The sequence below is a fragment of the Cavia porcellus genome, unplaced genomic scaffold (assembly GCF_034190915.1).
Source record: "Cavia porcellus strain 051 isolate PalLab524CR breed Dunkin Hartley unplaced genomic scaffold, mCavPor4.1 scaffold_31, whole genome shotgun sequence".
In the NCBI taxonomy this organism is placed as follows: domain Eukaryota; kingdom Metazoa; phylum Chordata; class Mammalia; order Rodentia; family Caviidae; genus Cavia; species Cavia porcellus.
In genome coordinates this window covers 28,827,095-28,853,417 of record NW_026947514.1, presented here as the reverse complement: position 1 = coordinate 28,853,417, position 26,323 = coordinate 28,827,095, and the positions used below count along the sequence as shown (strand labels likewise).

Genomic DNA, 26,323 nt, shown 5'->3' with positions numbered 1-26,323 from the left:
CATTTAAAATATGATGTGCAGTATGAGCTCTGCTCTTATTTAAAGTCTATGGAGGATGTTGATATTTTTGTTTTGTTGGCTAGTTAAACTGATTGGTTCAGGTCTCACATTGCAGCCAGCCTGCTATAGACTAGTTACCACGTCAGATCCAAAGCCTTTGTGTTGCTTATTAGAGTGTGTGCCACCGTTCACCAGTCTCTGTCTGGAACTCAGTTGTCAGAGTCTGAATGCTCATGAAGGTCAAATCCACACCTTGGAGGGGGCCCACAGGTTCGTGAACAGCTTTGAAAGGTTGCTTTTACACGTTTCTCCATTTCTGTGAGCTGGTACTTCCTTGCTTCTCTGAGCTTCTTTCTTCCATTCCTGCAGCTTAGTGGTTCCCTGGTGAAAGGGCCAGGAGTTGAGAGGTCAGAGAGAGAAATAAGCAAGGGCTGTTTATCCACTCTCTGAGGACTACAGCTCCTCCAATCAAGAAGGAAGGTTCTCTCTCTGAATTGTGGGATTCTGTGTCCCCATTGCTACCTCCCCACGTTGTGTGGGAGTGGGGGCATGGGACCAGAAAAAAGAAAAAAAATTTCACAGCTCTCTGCATATCAGCAGACCCATTTCTGCTCCTTAGGCCTGTAGACTTCTGCAGCTCCTGCTGTCTTACTAATGCCAACCCAGGTGGTGGTGAGTTCAAGTGGAGGAAGGTGGATCTCAAAGGGGAAAAAGTGGTGAATTCATTCTAATTTGGTGGTACTTCCAGTCCCCCAGCCCATCTATCTGCTCTCTACTTTTCATAGTCTTTAGCTAGCTATGGCATACTTTCTGTTGTTTTGTGTTTGTATTTGGTGAGAGAGGGTGAAATATGTCTAGAACCTGTCTTCATCTCTTTTTGGGTCAGTTCTGTGCATCCTTTAATTATGCTGAATTTCATGCAATCTGAAGTGTTTACACTTGTCCAGCTATGTTTTGTTTTTTGATGTTCATGTCTTAGCAAGCATAGGCAGCTCTATAGAAATTGTTTTTGACTCCTAATGTAAAGTAAAAGAGTTTTCAAGTGAAAAATTCAGAAGCTTGCCAGAACCTGTTTTGAAATTAACCCCAAGGACTTCTCATATCTGTGGTTGATTGTGCAATGCCTTCAAAAGTACAAGAAGCTAGAAAAGACCAAGTGATCCTTACAAAAGTAGCAACAGGAAAGACAGTTGATTATTGCACATCATTTGCTATAGATGGAACTATAACTTATAGAAGTCACATGATTTCTGCCTGCAGAGTTGAGCGTCAGAGAGATACTCGTGCACTGACACAGAGCTCTTGTCTTTTCCAGCCCTTACTTAGTATAAGGAAGTTAACTAGCAGTTTTTGCTTGATGAAAAAGGCCTGCCCACTGCCTGATGTTCTAAGAAAGCGGGATGCTATTTAATCATCATCCTTAGAGGCTTTGAATTCGGGCAGTGATTCAAGAAATCATAACATCAATGATCACTGTAATTAGGAAAACTTTACAATCATTATTACAGGCAAAGGCTAATATTTTTAAACATGAAGAACACTTACAAACATAATAATAAGTCTAAAAAATCTGAACAGAGAAGGTAAAAAGGAAATACAGTGTAGATGACAGATAGATAGAGAGCTGGATAAATGTATGTATATGTGTTTATTCACTGGTTTAAAAAATGCACATTAAAACATCAAATTAACATATTTGGCCTGTTGCCTTGGTAAAGGTTAATTCAGCATTATTTTGTGAAGTAAACTAAGCTCATAATCTGTTGATGATATTAAAATGTTTTCTTTCCTAGGTCATTCACGCCTGGCTTATTATTTCATCTCTGTTGTTGCTGTTCTTTTTTTCATTCATTTACTTGGGGTAAGTGGTGTAATTTTTAGTCTCCTTTTAAACTGTGTTTGGGCTCTGTAACTTATCTTAAAGCCATGCCTCTTACTGATGAATTATTCTTAAGTTATAATAGTTTCCACATAAATATATGGAATATAAAAGATGAGTCGTATTATCCATAGGGATATTCTCAGCTAGGCCTGGTGACGCACACCTGCACTGATGGTGACGATTCCAGCACTTAAAAGAGTGAGAGGCTGAGGCAGGAGGATCATTGTGAGTTCTAGACAGAGCAAGACCCTGTCTGGAAAGAAAGGGTGGCGGGGGAAAGAAGAAAATAGAGGCAGATAGACATAAATTGGAATGTTTAAAAAAGATTTTAAGAATGTATTTAAGCATGAATTTACTGATTTTTAGACTTTTCTGGTTTTGTTTTGTTTTGTGTTTTTGTTTTTTCGGCACTAGGGATTGAACTCAAGACCTTGCAATTGCCACGCAGACACTTATGCTGTTGAGCTAAATTCCCAGCCACTTTTCTGTTGTTTTTATCAAACCTCACGTGAAATTTTCACATGTGAAATTATAGTTGGGCTGTTCTATTGATGAGGATAGTTAGATTCAGAGATTTACTGGCCTGTCTTTCTTCAGTGTCAGTGGCAGGACACAATTTTCAAATCTTCCTACCTCTTAAATTAAGAAGGAAGGGAGGCAGTAAAACTAATAAATACTGCTGTACCATAAAGAAAGATAAACTTGAGTTATTTGTTAGAAAATGGATGCACTTTGAGATAGTAATGTGGCGTGAAATAAATCAGACACTACTTCTACCAGGATCCACAACAGTAGAGGCTCAAATGATTTCTGTTAAGTGGATTTCCACTAAATCTTTTAAGGCACAGATAGCTCTAATTGTATTTTAACTGTCACAGAACACAGATAAAGAAAAAAAGCTTCCAGGTTATTATGGTTCCAACGATGCTTATCATTATTATTGGTGGGATGGAACCTTGCCAAGTTCTGAGGCTAGGCTCAAGCTTAATAGCTTTCTACCTCAGCCTCCTGAGTAGCTATGTGCCATCATGTCAGCCTAGATTCATTTTATCAAGCCAACATAAGATTGAAAGCCAAAACCCTATAAGTTATCAAGGAAAAGGAAACTGTGGACCAGTCCTATTTATTGATGTAAAAATAAATAAATATTAACGAACAGAATGCAGGAATACATTAAAAGAATAATACATTATAGCCCAAATAGAGTTTGTTTGCAAAATGGAAAACATTCATTATTAAGAAATTTCAGGGTAAGTCACCACATTAGTAGATCATCATTTCTGTGCAGAGTAAAAGGCATCTGGTAAAATTTAGCACCTCTTCCTGATCCGATCTTAATAAAACAAATCCTGTGGATGGTTACTTCTTTCACATGATAAAACAAAGAGATCTCATTCTCAAAGCCAGTGTCACCCTCACAGAGAAACTATTAAGGTCAGAGTAAGAAGATGGTTTCCTTTACTACACTGTTGTCTAATTTTGCTCTGGCAGACATAGTTAAGTGGGAAAAAGGAATGAGCTATATAATTTGGAAAAAGTTAAATTATCAGTATTTGACGATAAGTTGGCATTAGAACTAACCAAAAATAGAATCATTAAGTCAGTATGGTAAGACAGTTACATACAACATTTATAAATGCCTATTAACACATCCCATAAACAACTAGGTTTATAAAAAAATTTAATGAAAGGAAAAATGTTATTTATGATAGCAGCAAAAATAAAAACCAACCTGAGGGTTAAATAATTGCTGTGCAAGATATAAGAAATTTTTAAATGCTTCTGAATACCTTGAAGATTTAAACAAATGAAAGTTGTACCAGGTTGCATAGAAAGGCTCAATATCATAAAATATTGATTTTCTTTATTTTAAAATTTGCTATAAAATAAAATATTTTATTTATTTTTTGTAATTTTTATTTTAAAGAGAATAAAACCAAACAAAACAGAATAAAGCCAATCAAAACAAAACAGTATGCCACAGGACTTCAAAACAAGATAATAGGAAATCAACAGTGGTTACCACAATGCCTCTTCTTGTCTTCAAAATAGCCCCTCATACCTTCAGACATGGTAAAACTCAAAAAAAGAAAAAAACCAATAAAAACAAAACAATGAATGCAATAAAGCACTTCAAAATGAGATAATCGTAAATCCAAAATAGCTACCATATTATATCTTGTTATCTTTGAAATAGCTGCACATGCCATCAGATAAACTAAAAACAAACAAGACAAAACAGAATAAAACACAACCCAACAAAACAATGAAAATGATAGAGGACTTCAAAGCAAAATAATAGGGAATTAACAATGGCTACCACTTTCAGGAGATTGTCCATAGATGCTCCACTGCATATTGTAATCCTCTGAATAGATGATCAGACTACCAGCTTTAGGCCTGCAGTCAGTGAAGCACTAAACCTTACAAGCGTGAAGTTGTATTTTACCTCAGTAGCCATCATCGCAGCCTGTTTTTCTCCAGATCATCTAGTTACTTGAGCAGGAGGGCAGGTGGACTTTGGCTCTTCTTGTCTCCCAGCCCATGTGCTGGAAGAGGCTGGTGTCTGGTTCTCTCCTCAGAGGCCCATGCATGCTGCCAACTTGCAGGGAGGGCTTGTCTGCAGTGACCTATGCATCTTGATTTTATTTTTATAGGATTTATTTTTAACCCTGAATTGGACTTTATTTTTAATCTGGACAAGATGAGTCTAAAACTCACTTGGAAAATTAAATGAGAATATCTCACTTTCTGGAATTGCAAAATAATACAAGGGTCCTAGGCCTACCTGATAAGAAATTATAGAACTGCAATATTAACACAGCGATTCCTGAGCCTGATATGGTGGCAAGCTGTTATAATTCCAGTACTTTGGGAGGCTGAGGCAGAAAGATCACAAGTTTTTTGCCCCGATTAGACAATTTAGTGAGACATTGTCTTAAGAGGGCTGGGGACATAGCTCAGCACAAAGTTCCTAAGTTCAAGCCTCAGTACCACCAAAAATAAAATATAAAAATAATGATACCATGGGCCGGAGGTTTAGCTCAGCAGCATTAGTGCCTGCTTGGCCAACACCAAGTTGTGAGTTCGATCCCAGTACCCCCCCCCCATAGTGATACTGCACTGTGAATAAGATTAGAAAGTCTAGGAGAAAAATGCTCGGATTTATAATGGAATTTAGTTTATGTTAAAGGTGACAGCATTAGTAGACTTTTGATGAATTATTTTCTAATTGGTGGGGGGATAATCAAGTAGTTCACTGGAAGAAAAATTTTAGATTCTTTCTTTATCTCTATACCAGGATGAATTCCAAATGGATAAAAGATCTAAAACATACCATGAACAGAATCAAAGGATAAATGATAAACTGCTAATTAAAAAAACACACACACAAATTACTCTTAAATATATGAAAGATTTACACATCTTCCTCATAAGATGACTGCATTAAAACTGCACATTAAGTTAATGAAGATAAATATCTTGGTAATATCTTAACTGGCAAAAATGCAGAGAAATAAACTCTTACCTACTAATATACTTTGTTAAAAGCAGTTTGGTAGCCAGATATGGGGTAACAGGCATGTAATCCCAGCAGTCCATGAGAGAATGGGGCAGGGAGAGTGTTAAATTTGAGCCCAGCCTGACAACTTAAAACTGTACTTCAAAATACAACTTAAAAGGGGGTGGGGTGATGCAGCTCACTGTAAAAGCCCTAGGTTCAAAATCCAGACCCCCCCACCAAATGTTTGGCACAACATTAAACAATTTAAGTGAACCCAGTAATGTATAGAAATAATCATGGCAGCAATGTATCAGTTAGAGAAAGATTAGTCTAAACTGATAGAAAATTAAATTATGCTATATCCATGAAGTGTAGTAATTAAATAGATTGAGGCAGCTGTAATCTGCTAATGTGGAAAGTTCTCCCTAAGTATTGTTAAAAGAAAAAGTGTGTTATAAAACAGTAAATATAACACGCTCTCATTTAGTATCTAATAAAAAAGTATTTATATACATATTTTCCTAGGCTCTCTGGAAGGATGCACAGCAAATTAATACATTCCTCTAGAGTGGAACCTGGGAGAGAGTAGGGAAGGAAACTTACTGTTCATAGTATCTTTTGTGAGTTTTATCTGATTCATGGTTCCTGTATTATATCCTAAAGACTGACACTAGTTTATTTCATCTTGTTTACATGCTAGTATATTGGAGAAATGCTTAATACACATAGCAACATTATCCAGAAATTTCAGCATTTATTTTGCAATTTCAAAGTGAGGGGAAGAATCATCTTCTTGGATGGTCTCTTTAACCCATGTGCTGAAATAAATACTTCAGTTACCTAGGACATCTGACATGCTGTGTTCTGTGTATGTATGTCTTAAAAATACATATTTTCTAATGGGTGCACTAAATTTCATTGTATGAAAATGACATCATTTATTTTCTAGCTGTAAAATTTGTAGGTACTTGTGTAGCCCTTGGAGCATAAGACTAATTTTGTCATCAAGGTGCATATAAATGTGAATCTGTCAGACCCATGTTTATTGTTTAGAATATTTCTGTTGAATTACTAATTTTAATTTTATGAGCTTTATTAAACAATGAGTACTTAACAGGAAAAAATTGCAAAACTAAAATGTTGAGCTTTTAAATATTTTATTGAGTGTTTATAAAACATCTAGATTTCAACATTTCCTGATTCTTGGTGTACACAATCTAAAAAAGAACATCAGAAATAAATTCTCATTTGAAGAACAATGAAAATACCAGTAGCACTCTGCAAAAAAAAAAAATCGTGGGGCTGGGGATTTAGTTCAGTGGCGTAAGTGCCTGCCTGGCAAGTATGATGAGGTCATGAGTTTGATTCCCGGTACTACAAAAAAAAAAATGTTACTTCAGTTTGCACACCTAAGGCAGTCTGCACACATGACCACTGTACTGTAGCACATTCCGTACACATGCATTGCTTACATTAACAGCACGTCTTTTGCTTTCCTGACCTTTTTATAGGGCAGACAGCATCTCAGTGGTCCTGTTGTTTTCAGGAGGTTCTTATTGTGTTACACAGTTTGTAGTTAACAGGAACATAGAATATTAATGAAATTGAATTCTTAATATGCAATATGCATTGTGCATTTAGAATAGACATCAACATTTTCATATCAGCTGCATACTTACTTACAAAACCTAAAAGATAACATCAGAAGTAAATTTCTATGTGAACTACAATGAAAATACCAATAGAACTCTACCATTAAAATAAGCTTTGCTTCAACTATCACACCCAAGGTACTCTTCACACATGACATTTGCATGTTAACTGCACACATCCCACTTACACAGACGAGACATGTGCTTAGCTTTCCTTTCCTAAGTGACAGTCTTGTTACCTCCCTTCCCTTCCTGTTTTGTCAGAAGCTTCCTACTGTATTGTAGAACATGCACTTAGCAGGGAAATAAGATGTCAATAAAATAAAATATCAAATAAGTCTTTTACATTTTGCAGTCAACATAAGAAATCTATGCTGGCTGGTATGGTGGCACATATACCACCTTTCACAGCCTGAAAAGGCTAAGGCAGGAAAATTGCCACAAGTTTGAGGCCAACCTGGGCTACAAAGTGAATTCAAGGCCAGCCTACACTACATAGTGAAACCCTGCCTCAAAAAGTCAAACAAAAAAAACTGAGCTAAATACAGCAGACCCATGAACGCTTTCAGTTCAGCTACTGAGGTGTCATAATAAGTACATTTTAAAATATGGCTATCAGCATATACAGAATGTTTTACTGCATTGTGTGTGTTGCATAGCATCTTGCAGCAGTTTCGAACATTGAATGGCAGTGCTGGCATTCTGTCCAGTACATTTCACCCCAACCAAGATCTTCACTGTATTTTTGAACCTAGATCTAACATTGGATCATTCCATTTTATAACATTTCAACTAGTCAAATATGTACTCACCTTGCTGTTTTGTCATCTGAATCAAGGAGGTCCACATTCCCTGTGTCTGAACTTGATTCTTTTTTTTCCCCACATTCTCCTACCCTCCCTTCAACCCCTCCTCCCCATTCCCTGTGTCTGTATCAGTTAATTCTTGCACCACTTCACTGTCACAGGTACTTTAGCTCACGTGGCCAATGTCAAAGTTGTGGTCATCATCATCATCATCATCATTGTCATTATCATCTTCATACACACACACCACATTTACACTTCATATACACACACCACGTATTTTACCATAATGAATCATCATCTTCTTCCATGCCTAAGAAATCTGATGATTTACTTTGACCTCCCCCAAAACTTGCAAATCTGATTTTTCATGTGCCTTTGTACTGAATTGGGCTACTTCTACCAGAAAAATCAGAAAAAAACCTTTCTTTTTAACAAATCCTGGAATGGTGTGAGTCTGTTGGACCTTCTGTGATGCTCAGGTAAACATACATAAAACCAATTCAGTAGCACATAAAGGTGGGTCCAAATCCCAATTTTGTCACTTTTGCACACCTGCACACACACTCCTTGCCTTTCACATTCCAAGTGGGTTAACACATAGATTGCTTCCTATATCTCTTAGGGAAAGGTACTAAGATGCACAGCCAGCTACTTTTATGCCAGAATACAAATTTAGAACAGAAAAGTAAGAAATGGGTCCCCCTAGACCCCAGTTTATGCCACAAGGATGTAGTGGTGCATGTATTTATTCCCAGCTGCTTGGGATGCTGAGGCCAGATGATCACAGGTGCCAGGCCAGGCCAAGCAATTTAGTGAGACTGTCTCAAAAGGATTAGGGGGATAGCTAAAGGGTAGAGTATTTGCCTAGCATATGTGAAGTCCTGGGCTCGAACCCTAGTAACTGCAAAAACAAAAATAGCTCCACTTGAGGAAAAATGAATTTAAAGAAAAATGTTAACATAGAAGATGGTGAAAATATAAAGGCAGCATTTGAATATCTCAAATTTGGGAACCGTGGTTCTGAACAATGTCTTGGTTAAAATTACTGCACATAAATCTTTTTATGTTTTTTTTTTCAGGGAAGTGTTTAAAACCTACAATGTTGCTGTGGACTACATTACAGTTGCACTCCTGATCTGGAATTTTGGTGTGGTAGGAATGATTTCCATTCACTGGAAAGGTCCCCTTCGACTGCAGCAGGCATATCTTATTATGATCAGTGCCCTCATGGCCCTGGTGTTCATCAAGTACCTCCCTGAGTGGACTGCATGGCTCATCTTGGCTGTGATTTCAGTATACGGTAAAATCCAAGGCTGGCACTTCATTCATCACAGAAATGCCTCACTGTTGTTTTCCTTTCTCTTCTAGTTCTCTTGGTTTAGGAAAGACCCTTAGCAGTTATGTCCCATAGTTCTTCAGGAGAGGGAGTATATAGTACAGGCTGGCCTCAAACTCACGGCAGTCCTCCTGCCTCAGCCCCTCCAGTGCTGGGATCACAGGCACAGGCTACCATGTCTGGCTAAATTACCCCTGTAAAATTAAAATTACTTGGATAACTCAGATTCTTTAACAACCCATGTGACATGGGTCCTGAAAAGTCAGAGCAGACCCCAGCCGTGAGTAACTGAGGCAGTCAGAGAGCTAAATACTCTGCTATTCCCCTTCAGGAGAGCAAAAAGAGTCATTCTCAGAGGCCAGGCAGTGGTCTCTTATATTCTAGAGATTATGTTGTTTTATCATTGCTCTAATACGTGTTAAAATGTCTGGTGACCTTCAGTAGAAAACCTATTCTTTTTTTTTTTTTTTTTTTGTCTTTTTGAGACAGGGTCTCACTATGCAGTTCAGGCTGGCCTTGGGCTCACTTTGTGGTCCAGGCTGGTCTTGAACTTGCAATGATCCTCCAGCCTCAGCGCTGGGATTACGGGAGTGCGCCACTATGCCCAGCTGAAAACCTCTTCATTTTCAAAGAAAAAGTCCAAAAATGGAATTGAACTAGTTCTGTATTTGAGCAGCTAGTCTGGATTATAGAAGTTGTGTACTCCTGTGCCTACTTTTTTGTCTTTTTTGAGACAAGGTCGCACTAAGCAGTTCAGGCTGGCTTTGAGCTCACTTTTTAGTCCAAGCTGGTCTTGAACTCACAATGATCCTCCCGCCTCGGCCTCCCGAGTGCTGCAATCACAGGCGTGAGCCACCGTGCCGAGTGTTGCCTGCCTTTCAGAAAGAGTTCATAACGGTTTGTAGAATCCATCATCTGCTGCTGCGCAGCTGTGATTGGGAACGCGCAATCTGGAGACAGCTGCTTAGGTTCTCCACTGGTCTCACTCTGTGGCTTTGGGGGTACAGACAAGTCACTTGTTTCAGTAATTACAACAGTATCTAAAAGCAAATGTTAGCTTTTTAAAAAATCTGTAATCCTATGAAATAAGCAAGGCTGTTATTAACTATATCTTACTACTAAGAATCTTGAATTTTAATACATGTAAATTATTTACCAGGCGTTTACATGGTTTGATCTCCAATCTGAATGTGAAATTCAGTGTCTTTTCCACTGTGTTATGCTACCATCAGCCCTCGACTGCTTCCACACACCGTAAATGCTTATCCCTTCACTTTCGAGTTCCTCTGAGGGCCTCACACCTAGTATTTAGGGTAGTGATCCTTCATTTTTCCAAATCTCAAGATGTTTTCTCATAAATGTTCTAAAACTTTCAAAACAAAAATTCACTTTCACTCACTTTAATTGGTCTAAAAATAAATGAGATTTTCACTTTGAAGTTCTGTGAGGGAAACTGTGTCATAAAACCAAAGTAGTTCCAGCTTGTGGAACCTCAAGGAGCTGACGATCTCATCATTTCAGAGTAAGGCAAGTGTGCCTCTGTCATTCAGACAAATCGAAGTGGAAATGGTGCAAGGAGAGTAGAGGTGTCTCGGTGTGTGTGTGTGTTACTGTGTTCCTTTTCTTCTTGCTTTATTACTGCTTTTATAAGACAGAGACACGTGACCACTTGCAAACACGAAGGGGTTTTTTTTGGTACCGAGGATTGAACTCATGACCGCGTTTGCAAGGCAGGCACTTATGCCGCTGAGCTCATAAGTCCCCTGCCCCAAGGTTTGTTTTATTTTTTAGCATAAATACATAATACAGTAAAACCACCACCAACAGCAACAAAATCAAGTCTTCCTTTATAAATTTAGCTATACCTGTTATCTTTTTGAAATTATTTTTATGTTCTGAATCTTTATGACACAGAAAATGTAAGTAAACTTGTAATTGAAAGAAGAAAGAAGGAAATAGTGGTAGAATTGGGAATAATTTAGACATTTTGCTTCCTCTCTTTGTTGCTATTCTTCTAAAATCAGCCATTTTTCAGCACATATATTCTGAGACCTGACTGTTTATGGAGTGCTTGTATTTGGAAACTAAAGAAATGCTAAGGTTTATCATGCAGAGAATTACTGAATTGTTTTTCTGTTTAAATTTGCTATGTTCTTGTTTCCAGTATTCTTAAGTAGTATATGTACTTTGTTTGCTGTTTTATTTTTTCTTGTAGTTCTGGGATCAAGCCTAGGGCCTCATACCTGCAAGGCAACTACTGTACGACTGAGCTTTATCCTGAGCCTCGTACTGTTTTTAAAAAGGAGAAGGGATGGATATCTTCTCCCTCTGCTCTTCCTATTTTAAAATATTTAAAAACACTTTGTGTAAAGCTTCTATTTAGAGCTTAGCTTAGAAATAACTCCATTTCTGCTTAACACAAATTGATGTGTGTTCTAAAATAGTTGTGCCTTATTACGTCTGCCTCATTCCTTCAAACTTCCTTCATTCTCTGTGTCTATCACTAGAGTCCAGTAGAAACATACAGTAGACTAAGCAAATAGTCAAACCCAGATTGCAATTTTCATATCTTTTATCTGGCTTTGTCTATTTTGTTTAGGTGGCCCCCACCCATCCCTATTGGTTTACCTACCATTTGTTCCATATTCATTCAATACCTTTTTATATAAAAACAGGAAACATTAACTTTCTCCCTGGCAGATTCTTTCTTAACATACCCACTTACACATTAACCTAGTACTTTTCATGTGATGTCTTTTTTTTTTATTTTTCACTTTCCAGATTTAGTGGCTGTTTTGTGCCCAAAGGGTCCACTTCGAATGCTGGTCGAAACAGCTCAGGAGAGAAATGAAACACTCTTCCCAGCTCTCATTTACTCCTGTAAGTATGTCAAAATGATAATAACCTAGTAATCAGCTTAGAATTTGTGGAACTCAAACACATGTAATTATGATCATTATGGTACTTTCCCTCATCTTAAATATATACTATCAGTGGAAGCTCTGCAGACTTTCGTTTCCTTGCAAATTGCTGTTATTACATGCCCTTGGTTCCAGTATGACTGGAAATGGAGAACACCTAGAGATCAGGGAGCCATTATTTCTGTTTAAAATTTTATTAGTCAAGAATTATTGAGCAATGCATGGGTGGTAGAGCATACTATGATTCCAGCACTCTGGGAGGCTGAGGCTAGAGGGGTTGTGAGTTCAAGGCCAGCCTGAGAAACTTAGTGAGACCTTGTCTCAAAATTAAAATGTCAAACAAGGGCTGGGGAACTTAGCTCAGTGCAAAGGCCCTGGGTTTAACGCCAGTGCTACCAAAGAACGAGCGAATGGGCAGTACATACTACAAGTTAATCTTGCTCTAACTTACTGCAAAAATTATACTGTTCTTCAGAATGTGTTGCCTGTTTTTTTTTGTTTGTTTGTTTTGTTTCTTTGGGGTTTTTTTTTTTTGGTCTTAGAGTCATACTCTTTCTAATCACTCAGTAAATACTGATCAGAGGTAGTACTAAGAGATGAATTTTGGAAAGCAGATTAGGGCAAGATCAAGGATATCTTTGACTGGTTCACATATCTATTTGCTATTCAGTAGTCATGGGGGGCATCATAGAAAGTTCTTGAGGAGAAGAGTAGTATGATCAGAGGAACTGTCAGTAAGCTAGCTGCAGTGTGTAGGTGAGTAACGGGTGGGTACTGAGATACTGGATGCATATTAAACATCACTGATAGGTTTTGCTTGCCTTGATAGAGATGGAAACTTCTGAACTATGTTACTGGCAGTGGCCACCAGGGGAAGGACTTGCTGAGAGGTTTCAGAGAGAGAATCATTGACTGTTAGCACCAGAAGAGAGAAATTTGAAACCTGAAGGAAAGATGAAGAAGTGTTCCTTGTTTAGAGTTCTGTGTAGTATTGCATACAGCTGTGACTGTCTAATTTAGCTGGTGAGACGTGCGGACTGTCCAGGTAGAAATTTCCAGGAGGAGAGAGTAGGGTGTGGTAACATACACCTGTAATCCCAGCCACTTGGGAGGGCAAGGCAGGAGGACGGCAAGTTTGAGGTAGCCTGCTCAGCTTAATGATACCTGTCTCAGAATGTAAAAAGGGCTGGACGTGTATCTCAGTGGTAGAGCACTTGCCTAGCATATGTAAGGTCCTGGGTTCAATCCCCAGTACCACCAAAAAAGAAAAGAAAAAAGACCCCTAATCCCCAGAAAGAAAAAAAAAGCAACTAGGGGTGGTAACACAGGCCAGTAATCCTACCACTCAGGAGGCTGAGGCAGGAGGATCACCACATTTTTGAGGCTAACATAGGCTACATAGCGAGTCCAGCCAACCTGAACTACATAGTGAGACTCTGTCTCAAGAAAAAGAAAAAAGCAAGTTCCAACAAGTGTTCAAAAATGAAGTCCTAATGCTTGGGGAAAGGTTGATAACAGAGAAGCAGAATCAAAGAATCAGCACAGAGATGGTAGTTAAGCTCGGCAACTGAGTGCATAATTCACGTACAAATAAAAATTCCAAAAGTAGAGTTTGGCCAACTACTACACAGTGAGAAACCAAAGAGAGAATACTAAAGGGAATAGAAGAAAATACCAGAAAACTGGAAAAGCCAGTGTTTTTCAGTTAACCGGCTATTCGTGACTATTTCATTTAGTCGTTTCATGAGCTTTTTTCATATACGTACTTGAAATATCTGTATGGTATTCTGTTATAACTGCCAGTTAGATCATATACATTTCATTTTTATCACAAAGAGTGCTTGCAGATAAGATTAATGAATTCGTGACTTTTTTGCAAAGCACATCCTTAGGGTGGAATTTCTAAGTCAGAGGACATTGTACCTTTAAGTCTTGATTGGTGTTGTCAGATTACCTCTCATTTTCATAATGTGAAAGTACCACTTCCTTCCCTTCATTGATGCTAGCGTATATCCATGTGTGTGTGCACGTGTGTACGAGATCCAGTAGGCAAAATAATGTCTTCTCTTACCATGTACTTTTAATTGCTTTTATTGATAATTTAAACATTTTTATGTATTTATTAGATACATAATTGATTTTTGCTTTGTTTCTCACCTGTCTAGGAAGAGTATTGTTTTCCATATTTAATTTTTAATTATACAAGCAATACATTAATACATTATCCTTGAAAAAAGGTAAAATTTGGCAGTAAGGATAAATTTCACTATATTATCCTCAATCTTATTTTGTTTTGTTCGTTTGTTTTGTTTTGAGCAGAGTCTTGTTATGTAGTTCAGATTGCCTTGGACTTACTGTATAAGTAAGTCCAGGCTGGCCCCGAATTTGTGACAGTCTTTCTGCCTCAGTCCCCAAGGACTGAAATTACAGGCTTGTGCCACCATGCCCAGCTCCATCTTAAAACTTTACCTTGTAATTATTCTTATTATCATTTTTATGTATTTTTTTGTCATTTCTATTTTTCAGTCTTTAGTTTGGTTTTATTTTTGGAGCGTTTTTATTTTTGGTTATTTTCTTTTGGGTTATTAAAAAAGTAGAGTTTCAAGGTGGATCTCTCAAAAGTCAAAGGTAATAAAGACTAAGTTGATCCTATAGGGATCATTAATGACATTCAAGAGAGCAATTTCAATAGAATGATAGGACCAGATATAGTGTTCCAAAGGGAAGGCTGTGTGCGCGTCTAGGTTTTGCTGGTGCTGGCAGTGGCTGTGGTGGTGTAGACAGAGAGGTGGTGCAGAAGGGGTGTAGTAATTTCCACTCACCACTCTGAGGCTTCCTGTCCCAGGGGCAGAGAGCAGTGGCACCTGTGAGGAGAGCAGGTTGAGGTTATTTCCAGGAGAGGGAAGATCCAGTCATTTTCTAAGGCCGAGCAGTAGTAGTGAAGAAAAGATTTGACAAGACCCCAAAAATTCATGGCACACAGTTCCTGACAGCAGGCAGAGCTTGCTCCCTACTCAGGACGGGAAGCTGGACCTGGCCTGAAGGAAAGGCAGGACTCAAAAGCTAAAGGGAGAGACAATGGAATGGAGGGAGGTCACGCTGGGAGCACTTGTTAGGTGACCTGGATCTTTCCGGGAAACTCAGTGAGGTCATTTGTAGGAGGAGATGGGGCCACACCTGCAGCTGTTTAGAACAGCCATTGTGTGGAATGCTAGGATCTTTCACTGTTTTTGCAACATAAACTGATTATTTCATGTACTCACCATGTTTATTGGCAGAAAAGAGTTGTGAAATTTTGGACATCAGCGTTTTCTTCTTAATGAATGCCTGAGTGTGAATGTCTTGCGTGCTATTCCTAGGAATTATAGCCTACTTATGTATTTTATGTTGGTGTATACAAAATGTTATGTGAAATGTTAATAGTGAATGCTAGAAATGTATACTAAGGGATATACTTATGAGAGTGTAGAAAGATGGTCATTGATGCGGTGCTTACGTTAGGGAAAAATTAGAAGCAACTTAAGTGTCCATCATAAGGGAGCAGTTTTACATAAAAAGCATAGGATAGGGCTGAGGATGTAGCTCAGTGATGGAGCAGGTGTTTAGCATGTACGAGTGCCTGAACTCAATCCCCAGCACCCCCCACCCAAACACCAGGAAAAAATGTATTTATGTCTGTGTATGTCCAGTTATTTTTTTTAAGTGCCCAAGACCAGCAGGGCCTGCTGGTACATATCTGTAATCCCAGCATTCGGGAGGCTAAACTTGCAGTAGAATCACTGGAAGTTTGAGGCTGACCTGGGCACAAAGTGAACTAAAGGCCAGCCTGAACTGCGTAGTGAAACCTTGTCTCAAAAAGACCAAAAAAGGGGCTGGGGATTTAGCTCAGTGGCATAAGCGCCTGCCTTGCAAGCAGGCAGTTGTGAGTTTGATCCCTGGTACCGATAAAAAGGAAAAAGACAAAAAAAAAGATAATAAATGCCCCACACTATATATTAAGTACAAAAAGCCAAATTTAAAGCAGTACATGCAATAACCCTAAAGGAGAAAGTAAGAAACAGAATTACGTATTTACGAATGTCTATATATTTAAAATACCCACTGATCCATTAAAGAAACTGAAAATGTATTAATAGTGCTTACCTCTGCAAAGTAGGAGTTAGAGATTGAGTAGTTAAACGTTTCTTTATACTCCTTCTACTTGCATTTTTAATTATAATTTGTATAATTTTTCAGTTAAGGATATCAGAGTAAATGTTTAGCATATATGTAAATTCTCTGTGTTATTTTTACAACTTTTCTTTAGACCTAAAATCATTTCACAATAATAAATTTTTTAAAAATTTTAGACATATGGGAAATATAATAGTGATTCTCTTAAGCAAATATACCAATGTTGTGATTCACTTCTGTTCACACAGCAAGCACTTGTTAGGTATCTTACTGTGTCCAAGGGATATGAAACAGATACAGTAAGTAAATCCTAGTTTTAAGCCAAAAAAGGGGGGAGGGCTGGGGGATTTTTTTTTTTTTTTAAAGTCATTCATTATAACCTGGCAGATGGTTCATCGTCTCAGCTGGTGGACTTCTGGTGGTGGCTTTGTTCCCTTTACCAGCCTGGGCCCATGGGCTAGTTGAGGGCGTGTTTTCTTGATGGTTACAAGTACAAGAGGTCAGCAAAGCCTGAGGTCTACACTGAGCATTAGCAAACTGTCATCTCTGGTGAGCACCGGACACTGGTTGGAGCTGACCTCATAGTTGAACAAGGAGGGAAAATCTATTCACTCATGGCAAATGTAGGTGCCATAAGGGATGAGGATTTAGAACATACTTTGAACCTCCCACGTTAAATACTTTAGGGAAAAAAAGTGTACTCTGTTGTTTCAAGATACCTGTCACATATAGCATATTCTGTGTAAATAATTATCACAGAATATTTGACATTCTCACATATCTGAGTGATAAATCAACATATATAAGGAAAAAGGGGTTCAGCCCTTTACTTCTGTGTAGATCAGATCTAAAATAAATCTGTTTTCATGAAATACTAAACTTGTGAGGCTTTTATAAATTATTGAATCTGAGGGGTTTTTTAAGCCTAGAATTTAAATTTTAAACAGTGAACCTAACCACTGAATTTAAATCAGTTTGCAACCAGAATGGTGGAGTTAAGTTTGTAAACCAAGACACCACTTCCACGCCGCTTCATTGCCAGTACAGTTACAGAAAGTCGTGTCTTATACACAACAGTTGCCCTTCTGTTTCTCTTTATTGGGTCTGGGTTTAAATAGTGTATTGCCCACCTGGTTTATACTGACTTCTAGTTAGACAAATTATAATGGAATGACACTTGTTTGACCTCAGAAATTACAAGAACATAGTGAATGAGTAAGTGTGGTTGTGATGGAACTTGTAGCTTCTTTGGTTGTATAGTTCTTTCATAAATTCTTCAAGGAACTTTAAGTTCCTCAAAAACTTGAATGAAATTATCAAGGAGTAATAACAAAAAGCAGGAGAGGGACTCAAGAGGCTGAAGAACAATGGTCACAAATTGAGGCCAACCTGGGCAATTTAGCAAGACCCTGTCTCAAAATGAAAGTATAAAAGATTGGGCTTAGTGGTAAAGCTTCCCTGGGTTCCATCTCCAATCCTGGGAAATAAAACAGTCAGAAGTTGTATTCTTGTGTCAAAGGCTGATGCACATGTAGTTTGATTAGATATTACCAAATTCCCCTCCTATAGAGGCGATACCATTTTTTATTTTGATTACAATATATTTTTAAAAAGCCAGGCATGGTGATACATGCTTGTAATCCCAGCACTCTGAAGGCTGAGGCAGGAGGATGATCATGAGTTCAAAGGCCAGTTTATACTACACTGTACTAGACAGTGAGACTTTGTCTAAAAAAAAAAAGAGAAGCACCGTTTTAAAGTATTTACATTCTCTTAATTGATAGGTATTTCTGTAAAAAGAACATAGATGCCAATTCTTACACTCTTCATGTTTATTGCTTTTAACCTTTATTTCATGTATAAATAGTTTAAAATTATTAAAGATCTAAAAAATGAAACATAACATGACGGAAGTTTATTCTATGCCTCTGTAGAATAACAACCATCATGAAGTTTCATGAGTCTCAGTTTGTCCTGGGATCTAATTCCAGAACCACTTTTCCATTGATAGGCTCACACTGCTTTAGGACACCCTCTAGAGCCCGTTTCAGAGTGCTGCCTGGCGTGAATAGATTTTCTTCTGGGTGCTTTTCACAGACAACAAATGATGTGTCCTAACAGCTGCAGTGTACACACTGCAGCAAACATTCTGTTTCAGGGTTGTTTTTAATCTGTTAAAACCAAAGAGAATCTTCTATGGGTTTTAGCACATGCTGACATCTGATTATGGCTACTGAAGCAGCATTACAAAGATCGGTGATTTCCACAGAAAGACAATGGCTCACTAGCTATCTGTTCATGCAGTTTCTTGCTGTATTTCTAGTGCTAACATGGATTTTTGTCTTTCCCAATAGCAACAATGGTGTGGTTGGTGAATATGGCTGAAGGAGACCCCGAGGCCCAAAGAAGGGTGTCCAAGAACTCCAAGTATAGCACACAAAGTAGGTGATTTTTGCTTGGAAATATCCTGGTCATTGTCACCTCACAGGCAAGCAGTGAGTTACACAGCGCAATGTTTTTAACCTCTTTTGGTCATAGACTGCTTTGAAAATCTCTTGAAATAGTTATGGCAACCCCCGAGAAATACACAGATAAGTATCTAAGGAGTCTGGAGACCTTGGATTCAACAACCCAGTCAAGGAACCCTGGGTTAAATATACAACACCATTGCCAGGCGTGGTGGTGCATGCATGTAATCCCAGCACTCTGGAGGCTGAGGCAGGAGAACTGCCATGAATTTGAGGCCACCATGGGCCACGTAATGAGTTCAAGACCAGTCTGATCTACATAGTGAGACCCTGTCTCAAAAACAAAACAAAACCAACATTAAATACATAATACAGGTGTGGAGGCTATATTTTTTAAAAAAAAAAAAAAACTAAGCTGTTTCTCCAAACATATAAAATTGAGAACCTGTTGTCCAACATGACTGGAGTAACAGATATACTTGATTTGAGATATGATAATGATTATATGGAAAAGGTCAAATATTCGTGGTGGATGTGACTTTCTGGAAGAGGATAATGGTGATGACCAACAATGACAGCTTGCAAGGCCTAACGTGGATGCTACAGAAGAAAGATATGAAGGAGAACACACATTAGAAGCTATTCTTAGAACTGAGGAATAACAACAACATATAAGTGGTAAAAAAGGAAGGAACATTTTTTAAAAAAGAAAACAAAGAGCCAACCTTATGAGGAACCTGGAAAACAGGCGAAGTGAAGACTAGTGACTAGCATACTAGAAGGCTTGAGTTAGGAGGATCACAAGTTCAAGTCTGGCCTGGGCAACTTAGCCATTTAGCAAGACCTTGTCTCAAAATAGAAAATAAAAGAAGGGCTGGGATGTAGTTCAGTGTGAAGGCCCTGGATCAATCCCTGGTATCCCCAGCCCCCCAAAAAAACCTCACTAGGGAAAAACAAGAAAATGTATATGAGTTGGCAGCAGAGGGAGAGTTTAGAGTCAAAAAAACTGCTCCATAATCATTCAGGTAATTGCGACAGGGGCATTTGCTACTAGGGACTCCTATTTTGGACCCAACTAGGTCAGGCTTTGTTCTGCAGTGTGGAAGGTAGCAGAACAAGCTGTCCTTAGACCAGTGGTAGACTGTATAAAAAAGTAGGAAATAATTGGAAACAGTTGCTGCAAACCTGGTTATTGTGCTAGCCAAAGAAAATTAAAATATCTGTGATTATGCATACATGTTTTTATATGGATCTGGTACATTGAGGATTTTTCGTTTTGTTTTTTGACAAATGTTGATTGAGCACTTGTGTGCACAGTACCTTGCTAGGCTTTGGAGATAGTGTCACCGAGAAGACATTCCTTACAGTTTTGAGCTCATAAGCTTTTTAGGCACACAGGCATTTGTGTAATTACATAAATATTTCCCAGTTATGATACATTCTATACAAAAAGTATAAATTACTGTGAACATTGTAGTAGGGAAATTCTATTTATCCTGGACTATCCAAGTTTTACAGCAGGTGACAGCAGCTCACTGCAGAGTGGAAGAAGAGTTTTACATAAGGGGAAACACATCGGCAAGGGCTTTGCAGCATGGAGGAGCTGGATGAATGCAGAGCTCCTTTCTGAGAGTGCCTGGGCATTGAGGGAGAACATGCCTCCTCACAGCATGGGTGGTGTCCTGCCTCTCACTCAGTGCCAGCAGTGGCTCAGAGCATTGCAGTAGCCACAGTCTTCTCTGTTCTAACTCCTCCTGCACACTCCCTGCAAGGGAGGTGCAAACTCTGGTTGAAACCCACTCTGTTGGAAGAACTGGAAGTTAGAGATTAGAACAGAAGGCCTTGGGGTTCCAACAGCATTGTCTGTGCAAGGAAAAAAAAATAATAGATCTGAGAGATGATGTGTTGTTTTAATGCCATCAGAGAGTTCAGGACAACCCAACCATAGAAAATAGTCAAAGAGGTAGACTGCAAGGGAGAAGAGTAAGAAGCCAAACCCTCCCTGCAAGTTGGCGCCATGAGCAGGCTGCTGGGGAAAAAACCAGGAAACCAGCCCTTTCCTATGAGTCAGCACCACTCAGGGACTGCAGGGGAGAAGAGCAGAGAGCCAGCAAGAAGTCAAGCCCTCCCCATGGGTCAGCACCATGTGCCGGACACTGGCAGGAGAACTAGATGCCAGCCCCTTCCAACACATGGGCTGGAGACAAGAAGAGCCAAGATCCCCCTGCTCCCAAGTGACTGACTGACCCGGAAAAACACAGGCCACAGCGAAACTATTGAGGTAAAATATGATGCTGGAAGTGTTTATTGTTTCACTGACTTTGCAGGCCTAAAGTCAGTAGTCTGATCATCTATTAAGAGGATAACAATGCACAATGTAGCATCTATGAGGAATCTCCTTCTGAACGTGGTGGCCATTGTTAATTCCCTATTATCTTGTTTTGAAGTTCTGTATCATTTTCATTGTTTTGTTGGGTTGGGTTTTATTCTGTTTCTTCTTGTTTGGTTTTATTATACCTGATGACATGGGCAGCTATTTTGAAGATAAGATATTATAGTAGCCATTTTAGATTTACTATTATCTTGTTTTGAAGTGCTTTATTGCATTTATTATTGTGTTTTTGTTGGTTCTGTTCTGTTTTCTTTGATTTTTACTGTGTCTGAAGGTATGGGCAGCAATTTTGAAGATAAGAGGCATTATGGTAGCCAGTGCTGATTTCCTATTATCTTGTTTTGAAATCCTATGTCACTTACACTGTTTTGTTTTGATGGCTTTATTCTGTTTTATTTTGCTTGGTTTTATTCTCTTTAAAAATTACAAAGAAAAAAAATAGTCAAGGGAGAGAATGAAGACATTTTTCTAGAGAAAAGATTGTTCAAAAAAAACAAATGTAATTATGCATTGGTACTATGGCAAAGTAGTTTGGTTGTGAATACTTTTTGCGTAGCAGTAATATAAAAGCAGGGCTCAACATAAATAGATAGGAAGAGTTAAATTTATATATTTGGGGGAGTGTATGAATAAGTACCTAAAATTACAACATCAGGACCTGGCACCATGAGCATGCTATTCATAATTAATTGTGGAGACAAATGCCAAAAGAAACAGCTATCAGAAAAATGCGTGGAGGAGGATGGGATTGAAGAAGGACAAGGCAGTTAGACACTGATATTTTTATTTGTAAATCTTATGTGATTTGGGGGACTGGGAATTAGCTTAGTGGCACAGGCCTGCCTGGCAAGTATAAGGTCCTCTGAGTTCAATTCCTAGTACCAAAAAAACAAACAAACAAACTTCCGTGATTCTGTAAAATCTGAACCAGCTAAGATTCAGGTTTTATAGAGACCCAGTTAAGAAAAAGAATGTGGAAAAGAACAATACAGAATTGCTGCAAGCCCTCACGGGCCCCAAGATGCACAAGCTTTCTTCATTCATGATAAAGCTGCTTCTGCATGTGTTACTGCATGTGTTACTTCTATAGAAAATAAAAGGGAGGGCTGGGAGTGTGCTTAGTGGTGGGTTTCTTGACTAGTACCATATGTGTAAAGTCCTGGGTCTCATTCCCAGCACTGCAGAAGAGAGGGAGAAGAAAGTATAACCAACTCCACGCAGGTATTTAAGTATTTTTAATGTGTGGCAGAATCTCAGAAACAGTCACGCTCACCGTCTTCAGTCAGACTGATAGTCATTAAAACACAACGACTGGTCATAAAGAAATCTTCATCCCCCATGAATCCACTTTAGTATTAATCCCTGCAGTCTGTGGTTTGTGCCAGCATTCATGAACTTTCTGCTGCAGAGAACAGAAACAACTCGGGTGCTGTAGAGAAGAAATATATTCTCATTTCTCAAAGAGGTCCTGACGCATTGGCATCTGTGGGGTTGGTTATCCTGGGGGCTCAGTGTTAACAAGGTCCCAGTTCTTCCTGCTCTGCCGTCTTCAGCATATGGGGGCGACCCTCAGCCTGCTGCTCCTTGTGCTCACAACTGCAGTTCTGGGAATCACATCCAGATTACATGAAATACAGGAGGAGAAAGGAGCTCCAAAAGAGGGAAAGCGAACATTTCCCCACAACTTCCTGTACAGTTTCTCAGCACTATTAGCTTATCCTGAGTCACAATCCCTCAGCCATAGGACTCTTGATTCCTATAGGGAATCCTCTAGGACTTCTGTAGGGAAGAGGAATGAATGGTGGGCTCTCCATGCTTGGCTTGGCGTGGCTTGGCTTGGTCAGGATTTGCCACCAGAAACGTGGGCAAAGAAAGGGGACTCAAGCAAACCAGGACTCTGCCCTCAGGAAACACGGGGGAAATGGCCCCTAGATGGGCACAGTTCATCCTTTGTGGTTTAAAAGCTAGTTAAATTAACCTAGTTACATAACAGGTTGTTACTGTTTACATGTATTTTTCTTAAAGACATTAAAAGATACATCTAAATATCAGAGCTCTAATTCCCTTTTCTCTTGAAGGCACAGAAAACGAGTCACAGGACACCAGTAGAGAGAATGACGATGGTGGCTTTAGTGAAGAATGGGAGGCCCAGAGGGACAGTCACCTGGGGCCTCATCGCTCAACACCCGAGTCGCGGGCTGCTGTCCAAGAACTGTCCAGCAACACCCTTGCCAGTGAGGACCCAGAGGAAAGTAGGTGCAAAGAAAACCCCTCTACTGCCCCTCACGACTTCAGCTCCTAGAAACATGTTCTTCACCATCATAGCATCCAACTTGCATAACACCTCTCCCTACAGGCGTGCTAACCAGATATGGTTTCAGTGAAGGCTCCGTTTACTCCAGAACTTGGTTTCTAAAAGGCACATATGTTTTCAAAGCAGCCTTTAATCCAACCACAAAAGACTTCATTTTGCATGAGTCTATTTAAGTGAAATGTCTAGAAAAGGTGAATTTAGAACTGGAGGGCAGATGAGTGGTCACTTAGAGCTAGAGCCACAAGAGTTGGTAACTGTAAATGGGTATGGGGTATCTCCTGGATCAGTGGAAATGTGGGCCATGATGATGGTTGTGTATATAGCTCTACACATTTTCTGCACAAACACAGAGGTGAATTGTATGAAACAAAGGATACCTCAGGGGTTCCTGTGAGGCTTTACTAGTTAGTATATGTTAGGTAGGGGGTAGGCATTCAATGGGTGACAATTGGGATTTGTTGTTATTGATATGTAACAGCAACATCTATTGAGGCTCTAGTCAGTTGCATAGAATCTAAAACTCCTTTGTAGCAAACAAAAAAAGAAAGAAAGAAAACCTAGAAAAACTGAGCATAGTTATACATGGCTATGATCCCATCACTCTGGGAGGCTAAATCAGGAGGATCACAAGTGAGTTCGACACCAACCTAGAATATCAGAGGCCCTGTCTCAAACAAAAATAACCTAACTAGAGCTAGGTTGTTTACCATGTAGTGACAGTACTCTCAGTGCTGGTTCATATTTTCAGTTTTTGGTTTTTGAAGCAGGGCTTCTCTGTGTTATCCAAGTGGTCTCCAACTCGTGGGCTCAGATGATCATCCTGCCTCAGCTTCCTGAATAGCTGAGACAGTGGGCACACACCATCACGCTCAGCTCAGAATCATGTTTTTGAATTATGAAATCAGTAAATAATGGAAACTCTTTATATTAAAAAATCTTTCCTTTTTCAGGGGGAGTAAAACTTGGATTGGGAGATTTCATTTTCTACAGTGTTCTGGTTGGTAAAGCCTCAGCGACTGCCAGTGGAGACTGGAACACAACCATAGCCTGTTTTGTAGCCATATTAATTGTGAGTATACGCTAGTAAAACTGTCAGGATCCTGATGTGAAAACTGAGTTCTGTGTCCCCTTAAGGCAGTTAGTTTTCACCCCAGGTGGCCAAATGTGCCAACCACCTAAGAAGCTTTTTGTAAACCTGCATAACTAGGCCTGAGCTGAGTAGCTCTGCATTCTGGCTGCTTGTGAAAATCACATGGGGCTTTTAATGCTGAGCTCTGCCCTGAGATGTCTTCATGGCTTCTAATTGTGTAGTTCCATTAGTTCTCCAGGAAACTCCAAGTCCTTCAGGTCAGGAACCAGGAGCTGGAGCCCAGCAGGAGGGGCCAGAAGTTTGCTCTACTGGAGCTCAGTTGTGAGGGGACCATGGAGCCCCTCTAGGTCTCAGCACAGCACAGACCCCAAAGTTGTGCAGCTGTGGTTTCAGTAAACGACCCATCAAGTATTTCTTCCTGCTTTTTATGCTAAAACTGTTATATTGTTGATGAATAGTGTGGGGTTAGAGGAGAGTCTGTGGGAGAACTTTTATGCATTTATTTTGTGATTACACTTCTGATTTATTGAGATCATAACCAGTTAGAATTTTCATGTATTTTATTTCCCTTCTAAGGTTAGTTTTCTGGCTTTGAAAATATTTATTGGCTGTATCGTATCTTTGTTTATTTGTTTGTTTTTGGTGCTGGAGGTCAAACCTAGGGCCTTACAGTACCCTAGGCATGTGGCTTTTCTAAGCTGTAACCCAGCCATGTAGGGTACCTTTTAAGAAAAAAAATCACTTATTCTCAATAAACTGAAATGGTGCCCAGCCTACAGAGTTTACAGCTTGTGTCTCAGTAACCACGGTAAAAAAATGAACCATGCTGTGTACCTGTTCACAAGAAAGCAGAATCCTTTTCACATGCTCATTTTGTTATCCATTTTCCTAAGAGCATTTCTTTTTCCCCACATTGCACAAGGAGCCCTCTTTGCCCCTGGATTTCAGCCAGCCAGACCAAAATCACCAAAGCCCACACAGTATTGTAGATAGAAATTTCAGTATTATTTAATTTTTCAAATCATTTTACATATCTTCAGATTTTACTTCTTTCCTGGAATTAGGAAATAAAACATTAGTTGTATGCAGTCAGCTCTGTAAAGTGAAGGAAAATAAGGGTGGTTTTCTTTTTGTCAAAAAGTTACCATTTGCTGAGTGTAGTGGTGCGACCTTAGTACTCTTGGAGGCGGAGGCAAGAGGGTTTACAGTTGAGCTCAGCCTTGGAAACTCAGTGAATTAGTAAGACCCTGTCTTAAAAGAAAACAGAATTTTTTAAGGGCTGGGGATGTAGCCCAGTATAAAAGCCTTGGGTTCAATTCCCACCAAAAAGAAGAAGCAAAAACTAGAGTTCTGGTAGAGCACACATCTAGCATACACCAGGCCCTGGTTTTAGTCTTCAGCACCAAAATAGAAACAAGCAGCAGCTACATTTTTGTTTTATAGCCCTTTTATCACATTTAATGAACATCGGCTGTAAAATTTAACCCCAGAAGCCAGACTCGGTGGCACACACCTGTAATCCCAGCACTTGGGAGGCTGAGGCAGGAGGATTGCTGTGAGTTTGAGGCCTGGGCTACACAGTTCAAGGCCAGTCTGAACTACATAGCAAGACCTTGTCTCAAAAAAAAAGGTGCACCACTAACACTCCCCCCCCTCCTCATTTTTCTTTCTTTTTTTTTTTTTTTTTTTTTTTTTTTTGTCTTTTTCATTTTTATCGGTACCGGGGATCGAACTCACGACCGCCTGCTTGCAAGGCAGGTGCTTATGCCGCTGAGCTAAAT

The 26,323-nt window shown here is 39.2% G+C and overlaps 1 protein-coding gene across 4 annotated transcripts in view; it reads left to right on the top strand.

The window, feature by feature from the left end:
* Positions 1-26,323, top strand: part of Psen1 (presenilin 1) — a 79,583-nt gene that overhangs the window by 48,679 nt on the left and 4,581 nt on the right. For all 4 annotated transcript variants that reach the window (XM_013155308.3, XM_003472398.5, XM_063241399.1 and 1 more), the window contains 6 exons: positions 1,794-1,861; positions 8,928-9,148; positions 11,966-12,064; positions 18,633-18,719; positions 23,217-23,390; positions 24,403-24,521. In XM_013155308.3, the coding sequence (XP_013010762.2) occupies positions 1,794-1,861; positions 8,928-9,148; positions 11,966-12,064; positions 18,633-18,719; positions 23,217-23,390; positions 24,403-24,521 (768 nt within the window). The remainder of the gene's footprint in view (positions 1-1,793; positions 1,862-8,927; positions 9,149-11,965; positions 12,065-18,632; positions 18,720-23,216; positions 23,391-24,402; positions 24,522-26,323) is intronic.